This window comes from Corvus cornix, chromosome 1A (assembly GCF_000738735.6).
Source record: "Corvus cornix cornix isolate S_Up_H32 chromosome 1A, ASM73873v5, whole genome shotgun sequence".
In the NCBI taxonomy this organism is placed as follows: Eukaryota; Metazoa; Chordata; class Aves; order Passeriformes; family Corvidae; genus Corvus; species Corvus cornix.
This window is the reverse complement of record NC_047057.1, coordinates 52329501-52351394: the sequence shown is the minus strand read 5'-3', so window position 1 is coordinate 52351394 and position 21894 is coordinate 52329501. Positions and strand designations below refer to the sequence as shown.

The following is a 21894-nucleotide window of genomic DNA, read 5'->3' as shown; positions in this document are numbered from 1 at the left end:
CAATATACAAGAAAAGAAAGCGACCTTTACCTGTGAAATAAGACAGACTTGACAAGTGTGACAACATCCCGACTGGCATTGTACCCTGCACAGACAATGGCAACGTGGATAGTCTGTGGGAGAAAAGGAACAAAAAGAACAAAAATTAAAGCCTGCTCCTGTGTTCGTCCCTCCTTAAGGAGAGCAAACACTGACACCGGTGTTGTTTAGTGGTGCAATTGTTAAGAGATTCGAGTGGGTGTTTTGCAGCTGTTTGCAGCCTGCTTGAGGCAGTTTGTTACAAACATCTTAATTGAGTTATAGCACCATCATCATTCCAAAGTCATTACTATCCCTACATTACATCAGATGTTTGAACAGAATTGCATTTATTAGCTAAGACATACGTGTGCATGTAGGTACAGACACCCTCCCCAAGTAAGTGGCACACAAAATTCTGAGTATGCAAACATGCAGACATTTTTCATCTTCTGAACTAAAGTTTAACATTATGTCTGATAATTAAAAGCAGGTATGATCTCAGAAATTTTGTATTATTTCTGTCTTATGCGCAGCCACTACAGAGATGGTCTGTGACAACTGGTTTGCCAGGGCTGGATGCATCCCAGTGATGTGATGGGAAACAGGCTGTGAAGGCAAGAGGCCACCTCTCTCTGCCTGTGACTACCAGTATGGGCTGTACTGGGCAGGGTTAATGTGAAGTTAAATGCAACCCCCACAAACACATTCTCTCAACCTCGTGACACTGGTAAATTATCACTTACTCTGCGCCTTTTTACCTCCCTTTTAACATGAGTCAGAGATTTCCTCATCTCTTCAGGAGGAAAGGGAAAATTGAAAAGGCGCTAGGAGTCATTATTTAGGCAGTAAGTACTAATCTGAAAAATGCTATTATGTTACTCTGCTCTGCTTTTAAAATTAGCCATTTCTATTCCCCAGGGACAAAAAAAAATAATCCTAGCAAGTTCTGACTCCAGGTTCTGTAATCTTCTGTTTCTTAGTGGTCACAAAAATGAAGCAGAGTTCACCATGCTGTCTGCACAAAGCTGCCATTGGGGACACAGCTGTGAAACTGCAGGGAAGCCTCATTTGGCTTCCATTTGAAGCTTGGTTAGCTGGTTTCTCACACACACGGCTCTCATTTTCCACAGAATGCCCACTATGCTGAGAACAAATGAGGAATTCTGCCTCCTCACATAGTCATAGATTCCCAAAGCCTGGCTTGTAACAGAAGCACACTTGCACAAGAAGTGGGATGTGCTGGGCACATCTGAAGAGTCCCCAGCCCCATCCATTAAGATCGCCTGGTACAGGGCACAATTTGAATCATAAAACTGCCAAGTGGCTGTGCCACTGTAGAACGTCCACATGAACATCACAGCTGCCTCCAGCCGTAGACTGCTTCACAAGCTCAGGCATATTTAAGATCTGATGTTTTAAGAGGACTTGAATTAATAAGAAAGCTATCTGTCCAGAGAGGTGTGAGAAAGAAAAGATACTGCAGTGCATTTTGGCAGCAGCTCTGTGAGGTATTAGCACTTTAAATTTATGTTAAAGTCAATGGGAGCTGAGCTCAACACTCAGCAAAAATTGATTGTGTTTCTCTCTTGTGATAAGAGGGGAGAACAGAGGTTGCTTATTAATGACTTTTATTGCAGCAGGAATTTGCACTGTACTCATTGGCATGGGTTGCTGTGGGTGCACTGATTCCTGATCCTGCACATACTGCCTCCTCTCTGATTGTCACCTGGTCCTTAGAAGGCTTTTGGAAGACCTATGATGGTTCCCCTCAGTGCCAATTAAAATCAAATTAACTGAGAACAGTTTCACCCTTGCTTTAAACATTTCACCTGAAGGCACTAGAGACCAGAGAGAAACATTTTAGGGTTTTTCCCAGAACAGCACTGTCATATACTGTCAACATTGTTTTATACTACCTACACTTGCCAGAAAAGCTCTCCTCAAAGCCGCTCTCTCTACCTTCCAACTGCCCCCCAAATCAGAGTTTATTCTGTCAAGTGCCTGCCCACATCTGTTCTCCTTTTACTAAATCAGTTTGTTTCAGAATTGAAAGCATGCATTCCTCGCTGTCTTCTAGTAGCTGCTGTTGCCTTGGATGCTGCCTGAGCCAGGACACAGTGAGAGCAGGACTTGCTACTCTTCTGAATGTTCTTTTCCAGCTCAGAGACACAGGCATCCATGTACCTTCTGCTCAGCCTCTCTGTGGTGTTTGATATTACGTATCACTTCTACTCCTGCCTGCAATCAGTTAAACAAAAGAGCAATAATCTGCAAAGAGAACAGAAATCTAGACCTTTTCTTTCCAAGTTTTTGCCTGCAGCATGCAGCAAGACTCAGCCTATTCCTCTCCTTTCTCTGATTCACTTTCCTCTCTCTCATTGTTTAACTGTTACAAAGTTAGTGGAAAAACAGATAAACCAAAATGAAGTAATCAACCTGAACTGTCTGCAGATGTTTGTATCCTAAGGGGAAAAATATTGTTTCCAGTTTTCTCCATGCTTGTTCCAAATGCATGTTTGGATTGAGAGCAGCTGGCTGTACCCAGATTCTGGCAAGATATGGCAATAATGGCTGGAAGAAGCACTTGATAGAACTTGCACCCTCCTGAGCATACTACTGTAAGCATCACCTCTCAGATAAAACTGTCACCTCTCTCAAACTCCTTTTTCCCATCTGCAGATGGCTGGAAGACAGTATCCCCCATCCCACCAGAACTGGCCACTGTGATTCACACAACCTCCTGACTCAGTGACTGCAGCTAACACCAAGGACTGAAGCCACATAACCAAAGAACGCTCCAACTTCCAAAACGAGAGTCAGCCTGCCTGTTTGGCTCATCATGTCCCTCCAAACTTCTCACACCAAGGCTCTGCATGCTACACTTGCCCCTTTACTGTTGGCATTTCATGATACTTTTAGATAATTCTAGTCACGCTCTAGCATGCATATTCAGAAGTCACTGCAGGACCAAACTGACTGCATTCAAAGTGTCCATCCTCCTACAGTGCTTTCTTTAAACTGAGTGATGGACGTGTTCACCACTTGCTGCAAGAGTCTGGACTCAGGTCATTCACTGGAGGTGCTTTTGGATAACGTAACTCATTGCAGCAACAAATGAAATGACGATACACCTGCTTTCCAGAGTCAAGGAATTCTTCCTCTGTTTATACACAGAGATATGAACAGGTAATCAAAACACTGTGGAAGTTCATCACATCATTCTCCCTACAGGCTGAGGATCAGGGACACAAACTGAACTATTTTTAATTGTAAATAGTTTAGGAAGCACTCAGGCCTAGGTGCTTCAAGGCACTCAGGGAAGCTAAGCTTCTGTAGGAAAGGGAGTTTAAGTCATACTAGGTGCATGCTAACACAGTTCAGAAACCCTTACTTCAGCCACTACAGACCAGGACAAACTGTTTCTAAAAGCAGTGTTTCATGTTCTGGGATGATATGAATGTGAAGAAAATATCCAAAACCACACAAAGAGCTGGGCATTAGATCCCATACCGATGAGGAATAAACAGTGCCTAGATGAGCATACGTAATAACTTTTCCTCCTTGGGCTACTTTTTGGAATCATGAAATAATGAGTTTTAAAAACTCGTATTAGTCCTCATAGCTAAAAATAATCTTTGGTAAGACATTTCATACTTCAATAATTTTCCAGTAGGCTTTCCACTGTAGATATTTAATCCATCATAAATAATCATTGAACGTGATTAAGAGATATTACAAGTATGTAACAAAATGTTTGTGTTTGTTTCCACGTTTGGTTTTTTTTTTCCAGTGGCAGATAACATCTGCTTCACATGTGTTACACTGCTGAAGTTGGTGAGGGCCTGTTCTAGATGGCTGTGGAGAACTACACACTTAACCCTATTGAACAACACTGTTGAGGAACAGTAACAATACAAATATGCCTCTAAAAATGCTTCAAATGCTAAGTATTTTGCTAAGCCACTAAATGCTACACTGCTAATTATCCATTTCCTAATGTATAATCTCTTTCAAAAATATTTATAAATGCACACTTAATTCAAGTAAATGCTCAGTTTATGGAGGCACAAGCTGGAAAGATACTGGGATAACACTGTAAGAAAGAGGCATATAATTTTGTTAGCTTTCACTGCCATTATACTCTCCTTCTGAAGCCTGTTGTTGGTGCTGACATTTGCATAAGGACTACGCTTACTTTTATTTCCAAGGTTTGTGTTAGAATTGTCTACCACTGGGAAGTCATGACAGGCATCTGCTCCCTCCCGGGAGAAGCCCCTTGTCTTGGGTGGCTGATTTTTTCTTGCAGTATAATGCTGGTCCATTTTACAGTATCAGAAGAGTTCTCCTGTGATGCAACAGAGTAGGAAGCTGTGGCTGGAATGCAACAAACCCACAGCTATTTGATATAGATCACAATTATTATCACACAGATTATGCTTTATCAGAGATTTAATGTTCTTTCTTTGTAACTGCATTTTCAAACATTTTAATCACCATTAAAGACCATCCCAAATTAGATTCTAAAATGTTATCATCAGTAAATCTCTAAGAACAGACTCAATGAAATGAACAACCTATTCCTAGCATACTTAGTCTCCCCTAGAGCCACAGTCTTCTTCTTAAGAACCCTTGTTTTTCACTATCCAATTTGTTGACTCTTGCTGTGATTTATCCCAGGGTCAAAAGCTAAAAAATTTTGTTTACACATCTGAAATGCTGAAAAAAACCACAGAGTGAATGGCATCAAGATGCCCCTCACACAAACACAGGACCAGAATCTACACTAATAGGATAAATGATGAGACCCTTGGCAAATCTGATAATAGGGAAGTTTAATTTTAACTTCCATTGCTGTAACTGAATTACTGAGTGAATTCCTTAAGAAAAGAGTAAGCAGTTGAGTTCAAAAATAGTGTGAGGTGAGATAGGGGGATGACAAATAATGTGAGATTTTGTATTTTATATAAGCATTGCCTCCAGCAGAGAGCTAAACCCCACTGAGCAAGTAAACTCATTGGCAAAACACGTTATAAACTGTAAGGCCACTTAAACTATCCCTACTTCAAGCTACTATTTTTGTGTCCCAGATTGGTTGGTACATTGAACAACCAAGAACGGAGATTCAGCTCATCACTCCTTGATATAATAATAAGGGAAAAGTGAGGTTTGCTGATTGATGGTCTGATTAAAAGAAATGCCAAAAATCTCACAGCGAGGAAAATCAGACCCTCATTATCTGGAGGAGAGAAAATGAAAAACAAAAACCTCCTTTTCCCCCTCCTTATGATAATGTTGCTTCCTTTTTTCTACACTGATGGACAAAAATATCCAACTGGAAAGCAGTAATTCATTTTCAAACTGTATTTGATATTTTCCCATTGAATAGAGTTTATCTGAACAGATAATTAGGATTTCTTTTTCCTCTCCCACTGATTTTCTTTCAACTTCTATCTTCCAAGTGGCAGAAAGCAAGATAAAAGGTGATAGGGTATTACCCTCTTTGTAGAAATAAATGGAGGAAGTTATTTTTGATAACTTTATCAGCTGGGATTGGCACAAGGCCTTTAAGCAAGACTTTCTGGTTTCGATCTATCCATATTTGGACCTGTCATCATTCAGACATCTGACAGTATCTGGATGACATCCACAAAAGTACTGACATAAAATGGGGAAAACCAAACCAAACCAACCGCACCAAAACTTAGAAGCAGATCTCCCGTTCCCTGCAGCCAAGCCCACCGCTTGTGCACGGCTCGCACAAAACACCTGCTCCCACAGTAACATCCAGATACACTCCTGAAAGTGAGTCAAAAGCACAGGCTGGCTCCATGAGCCACAATTTAATTAATCATAAATCCTGAACTGTTCCAATATAGGCACAGAAACAAAGAAATAAGCCTTTCTAAGCACTCTGGAGACATTATTATTTATAACACACGGGGTCAGTTTGCCACAGGTCTTTATCAGCAGAGCTGCAGTGAAGTCAGCTAGAAACAAGGCTTTGATTTATCAAGGCTTGTGTCCAGGTCTGGGGACACAAGAACGAAAAAGACAAAAAGGTGTGATGAAACAATAATTCAGAAGATATTCCGAGGATTAAATGTGTTAAAGGTTTTTTTAAAAAGAATAATAAAAACTTATCTGCAATGTTACATGCAGTAGACCTTTAAGAGGCTGGTTTTGGAGAAAAAGGTTTCAGGGGGAAGGAGACAGGGATGTGCAGTGTCCTTATAGGATCAAATCTACCACGCTTTGTTTCTGGCAGGTTCCTTTTGTTTCTTTACCTCACACTTTTCCACCGCTGGCTGCTGGCCGCACTCGGAGCTGTTCCCCGCCACGATGCCGGCCCGCAGGCTCTCGCTGTCGCCCGTGCCCTCTTCCATGGAGTAGGTTTTGGAGTGGTTGCCGCGGTGGTGCGCGGGGCCTCGGCTCTGCGCCAGGCTGAGCTGCTTGCGCAGCACGCGGTTCTCCTCCTCCACCTCCCGCATGCGCACTTCCAGGCTCTCGCGCTCCCGCTGGCTCGACGCCGTGTACCGAGGGCTGTGGGGCTGGGACTCCAGTGGGGACAGCGACACCGGCTTCCCATCTGCACGACAAGGAAACACAGCGCTCCTGTCAGAACATGCTCGAAGCTGCATTTCCCTTGAACGTCGGCGTTGTGAGGCAGGGACGTGTTTCAAATATGGCCATGTTTTAGGCAGACTTGGCACTTCCAGGCCATGCCTAAGTGCACAGTAAACTCAGACAAACACTGAAGTTCTACGAGCTACAGGTCCTACTAATTTTAAAACCACACTAAAAGATAAGCATGTGTTTCTTCGTTCTCATAGGGCTGCCTGCCAGTCTCCAGTCTGGGAAGACAGTCAAGAACATGAGGATTTAATTCAATGACAATTAATATACAGTTAAATATATTTTAGAAATGTATGCAAGATGAAATAATTTTTCTATTCCCACTTCCTCCACAGTCAAATGACAGCATTTTGGCAAGCATTTCGTGCCAAACAGTAGCCCCAGCTGATTCACATGTGAGGAACAGATGGGTTTTACTCAGCAACATAGTATTATGTGCTTGCTGAGAAATAAGAAGTTCAGGATAGAAATGTTCAATACACATGTGGGTCAAATTCTGGAAAGTATTTTGGCTTAAATAGACTCAAGGGAATTTTGAAAAAAGTAAAAAGGTTCAATTCAACACCTTCAACTAAAAAGCTGTAAACCAGAAATATGAAATTGGTATTTTCTTTGCTCAAGTAAGCATCAAAAATGAGCTGAAGTATAAACCAGGGAAGTTACGGGAAACCAGGGTCCACAACCAAAGCAACACATTCTACCATCACTTCTCAGTACATTATTGCTACCAAATTTCAAAGGAGCAAATAGGGATGCAGCAGATGTGTTTTCAAAGGAGACACATTTTCACCTAATTTTAATAAAGCTAGAAGTATATACACCCAGACTACAAATTCTCGAAAGCTGGTAAAACCCCTTCACCCTAAACTACTGCTCAAAAATGTTCAAACAAAATCAAATTGAAGCAAAGCAAAAGACAGTGAGAGTTATCCACAGCATCATAAATAGCAAGAAATTCCTTTGCAGTGATGATATGTATCTTGTACTAAAGTATTTCTCCGACATAACTTTCTACTTGCATGTATTAAATCACAGAATTATAGAATTGTAAGGTTGAAAAAAACCTCTAAGGTCATTGAGTCCAACTGTTAATCCAGCACCAACATGTTCATCATTAAACCATGTCCATATCCACGTTTTTTGAATATTCAAGGAATTGTGGTGTCACCATTTCCCCAAACAGCCTATTCCAGTGCTTGACCACCTTTTCCATTAAGTCATTTTTCCTAATATTCAACAAAATCTCCAGTGGCACAACTTGAAGTCAATTCATTTCATCCTGTCACTGGTTGCCTGTGAGAAGAGGACAACCCTCACCTGGGCCGCACCCTCCTTTCAGGCAGATGTAGACAGCAATAAGGTCTCCCCCTGAGCCTCCATTTCTCCACGGTAAAGCCCCCAGCTCCCTCAGCTGCTCCTCACAGGACTTATGCTCCAGACCCTTCCTCAGCTTCACAGCCCTTCTCTGGATATGATCCAGCACCTCAATGTCCAGAACTGAGCACAGGATTCAAGGTGTGGCCTCACCAGTGCTAAGTACAGGGGCATGTTTGCTATTTAATGATTTTTCCAGTGCACAGAGTCCCTTTGGTTTTATGAAACAAAAACCAGCCTGGTGGTTTATAAAAGGGAAATCATGCAGTTATTGTTTAGAAGTTCTCCCTAACAACCACATTTTTCACCTACCAACTCAAAACTATCTCCCTGCTACAAAGATCTGTTCATTGCTTGTTCTTCATTGTTTCACATTTACAGGAATGATGAGCAGTCCTCTAAACTGAGTTCATGAAAAAAACAGCTGTAGAAATCAAAACCTCAATTCTAATTTACATTTTTGAGTTATACAGGTATACATACCTCCTGTTAAGTATATAAATCATTATCTTGATTTTTATCATCATTTGGATAGAATATCTTGCATTCTCTTCCAGACTATCTCCTACAAAAATTGTGTAATTTATTATTTTTACCATTAGCAAAGGTTATGGATAAATCTGAGCCTGAAAAATGTCTCAAAACACACTCTGGGGTTTAGCCACTGATACCTTGAAACTTGAATGCTCCAGCAAATAGTTATTAAAATTAAATAAGATATTTGAAAAGCCTGAAAACAATGGATGCAACAATAGAGGACATAAAGAACAGAGCCATGTTCCAATTAGACATGCAAGAGAATTCTGAGTTATCTTTCCCCACCAAGCTTAGAAGGCATGGAACTGAAGTTGCCTTATTTCTGCTGATGCTCAAGCTAGGAAAACTAAGACTCATTTGGTTGTGATTCTATTGTATCCCTGTTACTGGACAGCAAGAGTGTATTGTGTAGACACTCTAAGGTAAAAAGAAAAACACAACCTGTGTTATCATCAGATACACAATTACAATGCAAATCTAGCCAAAGACTTCACTGGGAATCATAACTCCTCACTTGGTGCTTATCCAGCTGACACAGATGTTACTCATCGCTTCCTATCCTTGTCACTGAATTCTGCTACCTTCAAATAATTACCAGAAAAGGTAGCAAGATATGGAAGTAAATCTCAGAACAACCTTCATCAAAATTTCAAAATATGGAAAAAAATTAAATGTATCATTAGCTATGCTATGGACATAAATCAATGGGTCATAAACGCTGCTTTGCCAAAATTAAAAGGGTTGTTTTTATCTTTTAGAAGAAGATACCATTTTGTACATCTGAACAATTGCAGGTACATCCATCAGAAAAGTTCAACTGTTTCTATACAGTATTTAGAAGAAACAGCATAGTTTGAGAAAGGGACTGAAAGAAAATGTCACCTCACTGCCTCAGACTGGAAGTTGCAGCAGCTAACGAGACCAGCCCAGCGTTTACGTAGCCTTGGCTTTAAATGCCAGTAACTCCACTACTGTAGTAAATATTTCTGCTGCTATGTAAAAGGAGTAAGGAAATCCTGTCAGGAATTAAACAACTAGCTGGCTTCTTCATCTGAAATGTACAACTAGTTCAAATGCATTAATTTACTACAGAAATTATCTATGTTTTGTTACAAGTTACAAAGTCCAAGATATTTTCTGGATTTATCTCCTCAGGGTTCATACAGGTGGAAAAGTCATGTTTAGTTACTAATATTGCTCACTATTCTCAGCGGTGTCATAATGTATTTGGTATATCTGCATATCCCAACTCTCTGCTGCAAATAATAATGTGACAATTCCAGGACCCATTTGATATAAAATTATAAAACCAAAAGTGAACAGTTTGATCTTAATACTCAGAAATAAAGTAATATTTTTCATAAATTCAGAGATTGTATAACTCAAAATTCTTCCCCATATGAGGCTGGCAAGGCTGATGGCAAGATACTACTTGATTTAATTCTATTATCATACTGGACACGTGAATACACAGACATGGCAAAATGCCTCTGGGGAGCTACAGCCTAGTACCTTGTCGCTCTTGGGGCGGTCACGTCACACATGGACAGTGCCTCAGATAAAGTGCAAAAAGCCGTTTATTAAACAAAGCAGCCTCTTTTATACACTTATTGTATGTTGTCATTTGTGTTACAAATTCATTGGCTGCTAAGCTACTACAATATACTTACTGGCTGCTACTAACTAAAACATATATTCATTGGCTACCTACGGCATAAGCGTTCAAGCATTCAGAAAAATAACAGGTGCAGATACGTTGCTGTTCCTCCCCTCCTATTGTTTAACTTCCATGCTTCTGTTTATACTATATTCTCATGGATAAAAACTAACTGCTTTTCTTCTCATGGGCTTTTCTCACGAATAGAAGTTAACCATGTCCAAATTAAGGTCTGTGAAGCCTGCAGACCTGCTGTCGGCCTCAACAGTACATAAACAGCAACACACACTACCTTAATTCCCTTCCTAGAATTCTCCAAGGTAGTGCAAGGACTGTGTGTTTCATCTCACCTGTGAAGAAGGAGTAAGTGGATTAATGCTAGGGACCACTGATGTCTGATTGTGTGTGTTGCTTGGTAGAAGAGTTAAACTGATTGCACTGCACTTGAATTTTATAGTTTATAGTAACTGGCAGAGTGCTCTGAGCTGGTGTCTAGGCACTTTTTATCTAATCTAAATCAAAATAAAATAACATAGCACATAACGAGGTCTGTGTGACTTTGGGACTGAAGATCTCCCAGGGAACACTACAAGGAACATTACTGTGCTCTGAAGCAAGCAGTACACTTTTGAATGGTGTAATAACTAATAATAAAGCTATTATTTTTTATTCTTCATTTGGGGTTCTTGCTCTATTTTTGGACTTTGGTAGTTTCAGATTTAATTTTTTTTTCCCTGTGTCAAGCCTTTTACTTCACACTTGTGCTAATGCAACTGTACCGACAAAGACCTGCAAAATTCCTCTGTCCACAAAACAAAACCCAAACACAAAGCTGAATAATTATTTCATGGTTGACATCAGTCAATGACTTATCATCACACTAGGTCCAACAATTCAGAAAACTTGACAATATGTAAGTTCTGGATATATGAAATCACATGGATTTAAGGCAACAGATTTCATTAATGCTTACTTAAGCAGAGTGCTTTAGGACACTGGACAAAATAAAGCCATCAGAAAGCAATCCAGCATAGTTCACTTGAAAGGAGATGGACTGAAGCAGTGGCATTTTCTTTCTTACATATAAAACCTACAGGATAGGCATTAAAACACAGTTCCTTGTTTTGTTGTTATCAGATTTGGAGAGTCCAGAAAAGGACCCACTGGCATTGGAAAGTTGCTGGGGGAAGAGCCACAGAGAAAAAAGAAAAGTTTATCCAAGTGTTAACTGGGTAAGGGAGAAAGAAGCAGAGCGTAGGGAAGCAAAATTTTCTGTGATTCAGAGAAGAAAACTGCAGAAGTAGGGGTCCCAAGTTTTTTGGACAACCCTGAACTAAAATGCTTACAATTGTGTTAGAAACTATCTGAGGCCCACAAATTTATGGAGCATGTTTTGGGAGGATTTTTAAAAACTTTTTACATTTCGTTTGCTAGCAAGCACAAACTACTTGCTTTTTGGCATCTTTACAAGGTCTAGAGGTTTCCATGTGTTTCAGCTATTATTCACCCCCTGCCTAACAGCATGAAATGCCTTTAAAATGAACTAACTGATGGCAGTGAACTCTAGGCTGCTTCTTAGGTTAGAGGAAGTTACGCTGCCCAGAGACAGCATTTCAGTCTATCTGACTACAGGTACAAGCTATTTCTCCATTTCATGAACATTCGTTCACATTTGAAAATTTACATTATCTGCCCCCACTCTGAAGACTAGCAGTATAACAATTTTAATGAAAAGCCAATATTTTCAGAAAGAAATGGGATAGCAGGCAACCACCCCCATGACTTTCCCTCTGCGAAGGCCACAAAATCATTTCAAGTTCATTGCACTATTATTTTTTCCCACATAAAGACCATTTTGGAGAACTCCATGGACCTTAAGGGAAAAAAAAAGACGACTGCAGTCAGGACTACAAAGACATAAAAGCCTGGTGTAAGCAGATAAACTATCCGTTCTATTCTGGAGTTCTAGCTCAATTTTAATCACCTAACACCTTAATACTCCATGCACTTCTGCTCAGCTGGCTGCTCTGGTACGTCCTGGCTATATGAGCAGCTATGCATTAATTCCTTTCTGCTAACACTTTGGTACTTTTAGATATGTGCCTCCATGAGTAGGTGCTAAAGCATCCCAAAGTGCTTATTCTCACACTTACCAAGGCGGTTTTTTTCTCCAACAACTTTTTGTCCAACACTGTAGTGTGATCTCAACTAGAAGTAGAAAACCTTGCCCAAACAACCATTTTAACAGTGAAACATAGTCCAAGCAATTTACTTCAGGTCTGTGAACACAGAACTTCATCCAAACATGATATGAGACAATTACAAGCTCATGCTTTTCAAGTGTCAGAGGCAGAAAGTTTAACACTGAAAGATGTCACAGTAAGAGCACTGAAGGCTGATGTCCACTAGACAGAGACAGCACAAGAAATAACAACGAAGCCTTTTCATGCAGTCCAAACAAGTTTCCTCAGCTCTGACAGAGGAACTTCTCCCATCAGCATTAAGTCCTTCTCAGGATTTGGCACAGACAATGTATGTGTTAAATTACATGTTATTTAGTTAGGAGAGACTGTTTACACTGGAAATGCCAATCAACCATCAGGCCTGGACTTAGTCAATAGTAATTGCACTTAGGAACTTCAGCGTGTTCTTTAAGTACTAAATTTGTGTTCAATTCTACTGCTGTTAAGGGTACTTAAGGACACATTAACATGGTTTATTGAACCCAAATCTGAACCATTCAATTCCACTGCAGGCCAGCCTTACGTAAAGAATCATGTTATTGCCTGCTGTTCATACGCAGGGAAATAACCTTCTCAGTGTCCTTTCCTTGAACAAAATAGCCCTCTACAACCAGTGGATTCAGAAATTAAACTTATCACCCACAAAAAACCTTCACCCCCAGAACATCAGACTTGCAAAGTGCATTGAGTTTGCTTCACCAGGTTTTGACAGCAGAGGGGCTCCAGGGATGGCCTCTGTGTGAAGCTTCTGGAAGCTTTCCCCATGTCCTAGAGAGCCAATGCCAGAGGGCTCCAAGATGGACCTGCTGCTGGCCAAGGCTGAGCCCATCAGAAACACTGGTCACCTATAGGGTGACCATAAAGAAGGGGCAGGAAGTTACTACACAGAAGCAATTGTAGCCAGAGAGGAGAAGAGTGAAAATACAGGAGAGGAAAACTTTGCAGGCACCAAGGTCAGTGAAGAAGGGAGGTGCTCCAGGCACCAGAGCTAAGATTCCCCTGCAGCTGTGGGAAGACCATGGTGAGGCAGCTGTGGCCCTGCAGCCCATGGAGGTCCATAGATCCACGTGGAGGACCATATACCAGAGCAGGTGGATGCCCAAGGGAGGCTGTAACCCTATGGGGAAGGCCACACTGGAGCAGGCTTGCTGGCAGGATTTGTGACCCCTGTGTAGGGGCGTCACCCTGGAGCAGTGTATTCCTGAAGGACTGCACCCCAAGGGATGGACCCATGCTGCATCAATTTGGGAAGAACTGCAGCCCATGGGAAGAACTCCCTTTGAAGAAGTTTGTGGAGGACTGCCTCCCATGGAAGGGACTCCATGTTGAAACAGAGAAAGAGTGTGAGGAGGAAGGAGGAGCAGAGACCACATGTGATGAACTGACCACAATCCCATTTCCTGTTTCCCTGCACCGTTACAAGGAAACAGGGAGGGAAAATCAGGAATAAATTTAATTTGGGAAGAAGGTGGGAAATAAAGTGCGTTTGTTAGACTGGGTTTTATTTCTCATTACCCTACTGTCATTTGATTGATAATAAATAAAATTAATTTTCCTGGGTTGAGTCTGTTTTGCCTTTGACAGTAATTGGTGAATGACCTCTTTCTGTTCTTGTCTTGACCCATGTGCTCTTCATTATATTTCCTCTCCTCTGCACAGCTCAGGAGGGAAAACGAAAGAGCAGCTTTGGTGGGCACTTGGTGTCCAGCCAGGGTCAACCAGCCACTGAAGTCAAACACTTAAAAGTTTGGAAATGTGAAAATAATAATCTCCTGTTCAATCTATGCTGTCATCCCCTTGTGTCTGCTGACAGGATCATTAACTGCATGATCACCACTTTGTTTCCAAAGACTATCAGCATCACTGTGTGCATAGGATGGATGGTGACCACAGCTATTTAGCAGGTTGCTTCAGCTCATCATTCTGTTTGTGACCATACATACATATCCTGCTATGAAAAAAAGACTTACTTATTCCCTCACTGGTCTATGACGCTCATTGCTATATACTTTAATGCAGCACAGGGATCAGTAACCTATTTTTCAAAGTTATTTAAAGGAAAGGTGGTACTATCAGTCCCTCTTTTACAGTCAAGCAAGACGTTTTGGAGTCATTAACACTCACAGAAAATACCAGTTTTGGATGCACAGCTGAGATGGATCTGATACAGTTTTTCAACAAATAATCACCTTTCCTGCACTACAGTTTTTTCAAAAGACAGCTACACATGCAACAGTATACGCTTAACACTTCTGTAATGCAGGAGTCTGCAAGCTGGAAATCCAGGAAATGTGGGGAAAAGTACTTAGCAGCAACTTGCAATGTCTTTTTCTTATGAACACCATGTAATGAACTCGGTGGTAGAGACAGAAACAATTTCTCAGAGCAAATTCGACTTCATAAATTACAAAGTTGTCCCTGCCTTGCTCATGACATGACTTCCAGTCTCTTAAATTAACTAAATGGAGTGCTGCAAGAACCACTTTCACTGCAGAGCTGCATTTGCTCTGCACGTAAAATGATGAAGGGGCTGTGTTTCAGAAAGGGTTTGCAGTTGTACCATCAGTGATGGCATCGTGCTGCATAACTACAGAGAGCTGTTTATGTGCTGGCTGAGCAAATGCAGTTCTGACTGGGATGCTCTAATAGGGATAATAGGGATGGTAAACAGGGAAGGACACCAGGTAAAGAAAAAGCACTTCTGGGATTCCTCCCCCCTTGCGTGGGGTCCTCCTCCCCTGGAGTAGAGGCATGGCCTACGGGGTATACCTACTCCCTGGTCAATCCCGCTCCCCATTGGTTGTTTTGTGTTCCCCTGTGGGGGGAGGACCCTACTTGTCCCGTGATTGTTCAGCTCTTCAGCAGGACCCCGGCCATGTGGCTGGAAAATAAAGATCTCTAAAACATCTATCAAGAATCCCTCCCTATTTCTTTCCACGGGCCTCGCTGTCTAAAGCATGTTGCAGGAGACATCCCTGCAACAAAGCACATAGCAACAGAATGCAGGAAGAAACAGGGCAAGAAAATCTAAACATAAACATCCTTCTTGGAAACAGATGTGGCTTTTTTTAATAGTAAGCTTTTTTCAAAAGAAATATTGGCTCATTAGCTAATTATGAATGTTGACTCATTAGCATATTCAAAACAAGGGCCCATAAGTCTTAAAATATTTGTTCATTTCCTTGCCTAGAATACAATAACTTTTTTTGTTCATCTCATTGTCTTTCCCTGTTTTGCATTGCCTTGGCAATATATATGCCTCTTCAAGAAAAGGACTAAAAATAACATTTCCCTCCTTTCCACTGGCAGTGGAGATGTAAGAAAATAGTATCTTATCAGAGTGAGCACTGAGGGAAAAAAGATTTTATCAGGGACTTGGCTTGACGAAGATAACGTATTATCGAGAGGGGAACTTGGCAAAGATAACACATTATCAATATCAGGAGTAAAGCCTGAGGAAAATAATGTCTTAATACCTATTAGATTCTAAATAAGCCATCTGTGCTCTTGACAAATTGTTATTTTCTCCAAGTCCCATTCCTGTAAAGATGTTGACTTTTTTTGGCAAACCACTTCTTTAGCAGTTGGGAAGCGGAGGAGAAAGAGGAGAAAAGGAAACTCCTTCTCCCCAAAGGTAGACGGGTATTCTCTTTCTTTTCAAAAGCTTTGCAAGCAGGTCAAGACTGCCAATGTGACAGCCTGAACTGTTCACATGTTCAGATCCTGAAGGGGTATTGCAGGGAAATCAACAACAACAACACTCAGCAAGTACACTACAGAGCATCCCATAACAGGAGGAGAGGGTCAATGCCCCTTCTGTCCTCTGACCATGCTACCAAACTCTGAGGTGTTGCTTGAAGGATTTTTGGCAAACACACTTTTCTACAGAGGTGATGACTGGCCATCCCTTAGCAGTGACTTTTTGTCATAAACAACCTCATCACAATTAGCACTATTAACTTGGGGTACAAATAAATGAGCCCTTCTAGATCAGGGACAGACACAAATCACCGTTCAGTTAGAGGTTACCATTCCCACAGCTTAAGCTGACCCAGAGGGTCACACAGTGCTTCTCATCTCCTGCAGTGCAACACATCCAACTCAGCTTAAGCTGGTCTGAGCCAGCCCAATTACCTCTGCCCTGAAGCACTCCCCTCCACCACCTCCACTATGGGGGTAGAGACAAACCACTGCCTAGTGGGTGCCTGTGCCCTGAGGCTGAAACCTTCTCCAACTCAATTATAAATCTTTAGAGTTTCAATCTGGATGAATTTAAATAAATTGTGGCACCTCCTGGAAAATGAGAAATCCAATTCATAGTAGGACGGACTACTAAATGCTTTAAACGGCAAAATGTGGGTGAATGCCACTGGTTATTCATAGGAATGGGCAAGCAGGGAATAATTAGAAGGGAAGCTGTGGAGGGCCTGTAGGAGTGTGATGTGAATAATAAAGCACACTTAGGAAAAGGCATATGAATGATATCTGCAGGGTAAGTATTTGTAGCCAGCTGAATTTCCCTGGTGTACAGTAGGAGTGGGAGGGAAAACAATGGGATTCGTTAATCTGAAATTTTTCCTATGGAGAAGCAGCATCTCCTCTTTTATTAACCATTTGGATATTTTACACCCAGGTATTCCTCTCTGTTCAGATGTGAGCTTTGTGTTAAGGTGACTACTGGCCCTGATATAGCAGAATACATAATCAGCAGCAGGCAGCCATTACAGCTCTCTGAGGTAAAGCATGTGTCCAAATGTGTCACTGCAGCTGTACATGGTACTGTGACTATCATTCATGGCAGTGGGACGTAAAAGACTGGAGCTATTCTATATTGGCTCCTGCTCAGTAATAAACTGTGGAAGAGATAGGAAGGGGAAAAGCCTAAAATACAGCACTTTACAGTGTTTTTTACAAGGACAGAAAGTACAAGAAATAAGTTTATATAAGCTTAGAAAATATATATATCTATGTTTCTACAATTGCCACAGTAACCACAAGCTAGAGACAAGCATGCTCAATGCAAGCCTAGTAGCAGTTAATTCCCATTCTGTTGCTGATGATTAGCCTCAGCTGCTCATCAATAGAGACTCCAGCTGATAATTATTAAGTTAAACTTCTGAGCAGTATTTGCATATGTAAAGCACGCTTTCCCTGCTGAAGCAACAATGGATGTTATAATGCATTTCCTGATTGTACAGCTCTTGGATTTGGGGAACCTGGGCAAGAGAGTCTGCTTTGCATACCCTTCCTTATCCTCATCCGGCCAACCATTCAGAAGAAATGCACTTGCACACACTGGCATCTACAAGCTACAGTGGAAAACATTCATAACCCTGCAGAAGAGGAAAAATGCAACAATTCATTTCAACCAGAATAATACAAAAGACAGCTTTGCATATTCCTCTAAACACTTACCTTAGCTTGCTTACAATGTAAAAAATGGGCAACAACAGGTCTGTGACAAGGTAGCCTGGTCACCTTAAAAGACACGTGGAAACTCCAGTGGACAGATTTGGTCCATTAGTTCCCAGTGACCTCCAGATGTGGAGGAAAATTCAGTCTCGTTATGTGATTCTCTGCTAAGCTTTTTCCCATCTTACTTCCTCCAGACAAGAATTTCATCTCCTGAATGTGATACTTTGTCATCAGTAACAGCCATGCCCCCTGATTAACTGTAGTGTCAAAAATACAGATAAACACACACAACGTGTAGATTACATTTATCTGTTCAGTCCCCGATGTTTTCATAATTCCATGACAGACAAGGCATGCCCAGATCTGGTTAATACCCAAGAAGTTCAGAGGCACGGTCCCTTAAGGGATAAGGAAACACGAAAAAGCATTGGGAAGATCTTTATGGAATCTGTAACAAAACTATCTGTGCCTCCATGTAGCCGCCATATCACTTTGGTTTGAGTCCATCGTAGGCTTAATATCAACAGACCTGAATGGTTTTTTAATCAAACAACAATAAACGGTAAAGCAAAAGATCTGCTTATTTGGTTATAAAAAATGTAAAGCAAAAAGTAAAGCAAAAGTTTGGCTTTATATAAACATAGGAGATGGGTTGAAAAAGGGAGGTCTAAGGGAATGCAGGTGGTCAGCCTCTAGGAAAGTCACTCTCTTTCAACTAACAGTTTAAAATTTAGTTAATAGCAAAATTTGTGTGCCTTGCTGGAAGTCACCTGTTAGCAGTGTTACACACAATCTCAAAAGTGGACTTTCAGCACATATACAGAAATGCTGCAGTATTAGTTCAGGCTGGTTGGTGATGCTGAAACCTGCTCAAAAGCTTGTTATATCCCTTAATCTCCCTTAGCACAGAGATGCCATCAGAGAACCATGTGCTGGTATTTTGATTGAGGCTGCTGAAAAATGAGACTGTCTGAATACTGACTGAACATCAAGGCTTGTTCAAGGATAAATAAGTAAGTAAAAAAAATCCAAATTCTGCACCACAGCATTTCTTCCTTAGCAGTACCAAGATCTGTAAAAACCTTCAAATCTCATAGAGCTCAAACCAACAACAGCCAGGAGCACACATATAAAGTCAAGCAGCAAAGAACAAATTTTCAAATCAGTGATTGTTCTTCTTTGTAAATGTATCTGAAGATTAAACAGGCAGACATCAGTGTTATTCCTCTGATGACGTAACATCACAAAAGTTATTAATATCTTTCAGTATTGAGTCTTTTTTTCTCCCCACACATTCTCAGCACTTCATTTGCTGCACCTGTCACTTCAGACACTTCAGTCCCAAAGAAAAGTGAAGGCAAAATGCAAATAACTGCATATTCAGGACACATGAAGGCTGATCAGTGTTATGACATTTATCTTCACTTATGACAAGAGATAAAATAACTCAGGAGTTAGTTTCCTGTCCTCCTCATGAAGAAAAATGTCATACCAGATCGTCATGTAGTATATACAGCAAAACTGCTAACACACTTTGCAGAGGAAAGAAAGAGCTCAGCAGTGATACAGATGGTAGGTTACATGTCATGGCTATGACATCAGAAATGAAACACACATCATTTTAAAATAGTAGATGTAAAAATAAGTCATGGCAGAAGAAATACCCCTACAACAACAGTACATAAGTTAGTTAAGGGCAACTAGTTAGACTATTTGCAAAAGTTAAAATTATATTAAATAGCAATGAGTTGTTCATGGAAGTCAACAGTGCTTTCAGAATTAGCTTCAGTGTGGCAAAATATCTACTCCAGGACTACAATCATATTTTTGGTGATCAGACTCCATTGACATGTAATATGGAACCTCTTTTTTCCATTAACTTACTCAACATTTACCTTTTAAAAAGTATTTAGCTTTAATATATTACAAATGCTCCTTCTACAAAGATAGAGTAAGTTTGTAAGAACTGATTTTTTATCAGATATATCTGATAGCTATATCAGGTAGACACAGATTTAATTTCTATCAGAGACCTAGGTTTCCTATAATACATGAAGAAATTACTCTTTTTTATTATATTCTTGTTTTGTTACAAAAGTGAAGACAGCATATCAGAAACATAATCCTGTTTCAAGTCAGCAAAAGACAACACTTGGTGACTGTGATGAAAACAAGCATAGGTCTAACACTGCATGGTATGTGCATGCATACAACAGCACGGAGCATGGTGGTGTCATTTTTATCTTGCACCACAAATATACCCAGTGCTGTACTGTTTTAGGTCAGAATGTGGGCCATGTCCCCTGTGCCCCATCACAAACCTGCTGAGCTTCCTGTGAAGCAAGCAAAGGAAATTTTTCATTTTCAAGCAGCCAAAAGTTTATTAAGGTTAAAAACAACAAACTGGGAACAAGACTTAGATGTTCTCCTTACTAAGGGTTTGTCTTGTAACAGAGGAGGGGTATCTTTGAGACTAATTCACATTTCTGCTGTGGTGCACAGAAACATCTCCATGTATGCTTAGGATCCTAAACTACATTTCTAAATAAGCCTACTCTTGTGTGTGGCAACACTGAGGTTAAGCCCCACTGACATCCTTATTTACTCAATTAGAGCAGCAGTGCTCAATATTGACAGGATCTGCATGTCTTTAAGTAAACATTTCCCCTTCTTTTATTCTCAGATAGATCTCTACATTCTTAAGTTTTCATTACCTCCAGGTGTTCTCCTCAAAATATGCTGCACGAGACCTCTTTAGTAAGTACAGACAATGTGGGATTTTTAAGGATGCTTTTGTTAGGTAGACTGGATGCAGGGCCAAAAGCCATTGGTTTTCTACACTGATGTATACTGTGAACAATTGATGTCTGTGGCAAGTTTTTGTGTTGGAGTAAAGGGAAGATGAAGGTGGAGGCATTTACAAAAATTACTGTATTGTGTTGTGTCTAGAGGTGAATTACAGTCTTACAACTGTCCTTTACAGATCTTCAATCTGTCCTGAACAGATCTTCACTAAAAATATCTATCCATCTTCCTTTGTTTGTTTAATTATAGGTTTATTCACTTCTACCATTTGAAATATCTTTTACCCTAACATCTCAGCAGAATAGACAGAGACTTGACCAAAATTGTTTCATATTGAAAAACCCCAAATTAACATAACTTATGCCTAAAGAACAATCAGACATGGAAAAAGCCATCAGCTACTTAACAAAAATGCTGCAACTGTAAAAGTCCTTTAAAGGTCAAGCAAAAGAAGAAACAACAACACGAGGGAGGAAAAAAAAAAGAGGGAGAGAGAAGAAGGTGGCTTCCTTTCTCATCTGCTTCCATCTTAGGAAAAGGGAAGGATCTCAGTCATTATTTTTAGTTATATATTCCATATATATTTGACCTAATCTAGACATAGGAATCAGCTGTTAAGAACCGACATAGCATAAAGTAGAAGAGTGAATGTTAAAGATCATTATATCCATCACCTTTCTTTTCCCTCTAAGAACAGGCTGCTGCAATACATGTACCCTTATGGAAAATAAGGAACCATGGACTTCTCCCTTCTAAAATATGACCATCTACCCAGGAAAAACTGAAGCGGGCAATGGACTCGGAACACTTTATTGTCCTATTAGTATCAAGTCTGATTTCTAAATTATGCCTTGTTCTGGTCTTAACTATCATTAAAACAGTACAGATATTGAGTTATACCAGCCCTGACTTTATGCCTTCCCCTGAAGAAAATCCTGTATTTCTAACATTATATAATATGTATCTTGTCCCTTATGGTAAAATTCCAACAGACAGGATATTTGAATATGATTTCTTATGTTTGGAGAGACAGTCTCTCCTCTTCTGAGAAACTGTAACTTCAGCAGGTATATATTTAAAATTCATACTAGCACCTTATACTAGCAACTTCTATGGAAATGATTTGGTTTCTTATTTGATGAGCACAAATATTTATTGTGAATTCCATCAGACAATGCTATTCTTTCTTTTCCTGAATAATCTGACTGC

The 21894-nt window shown here is 40.4% G+C and overlaps 1 protein-coding gene across 3 annotated transcripts in view; it reads right to left on the bottom strand.

Annotated features, from left to right (window-relative positions):
- The window catches only part of LARGE1 (LARGE xylosyl- and glucuronyltransferase 1), a 272166-nt gene that overhangs the window by 134293 nt on the left and 115979 nt on the right, over positions 1 to 21894 (bottom strand). For all 3 annotated transcript variants that reach the window (XM_039570321.1, XM_039570320.1, XM_019292486.1), the window contains 2 exons: positions 6306 to 6607; positions 31 to 113 (listed from right to left, as the gene is read on the bottom strand). In XM_039570321.1, the coding sequence (XP_039426255.1) occupies positions 31 to 113; positions 6306 to 6607 (385 nt within the window). The remainder of the gene's footprint in view (positions 1 to 30; positions 114 to 6305; positions 6608 to 21894) is intronic.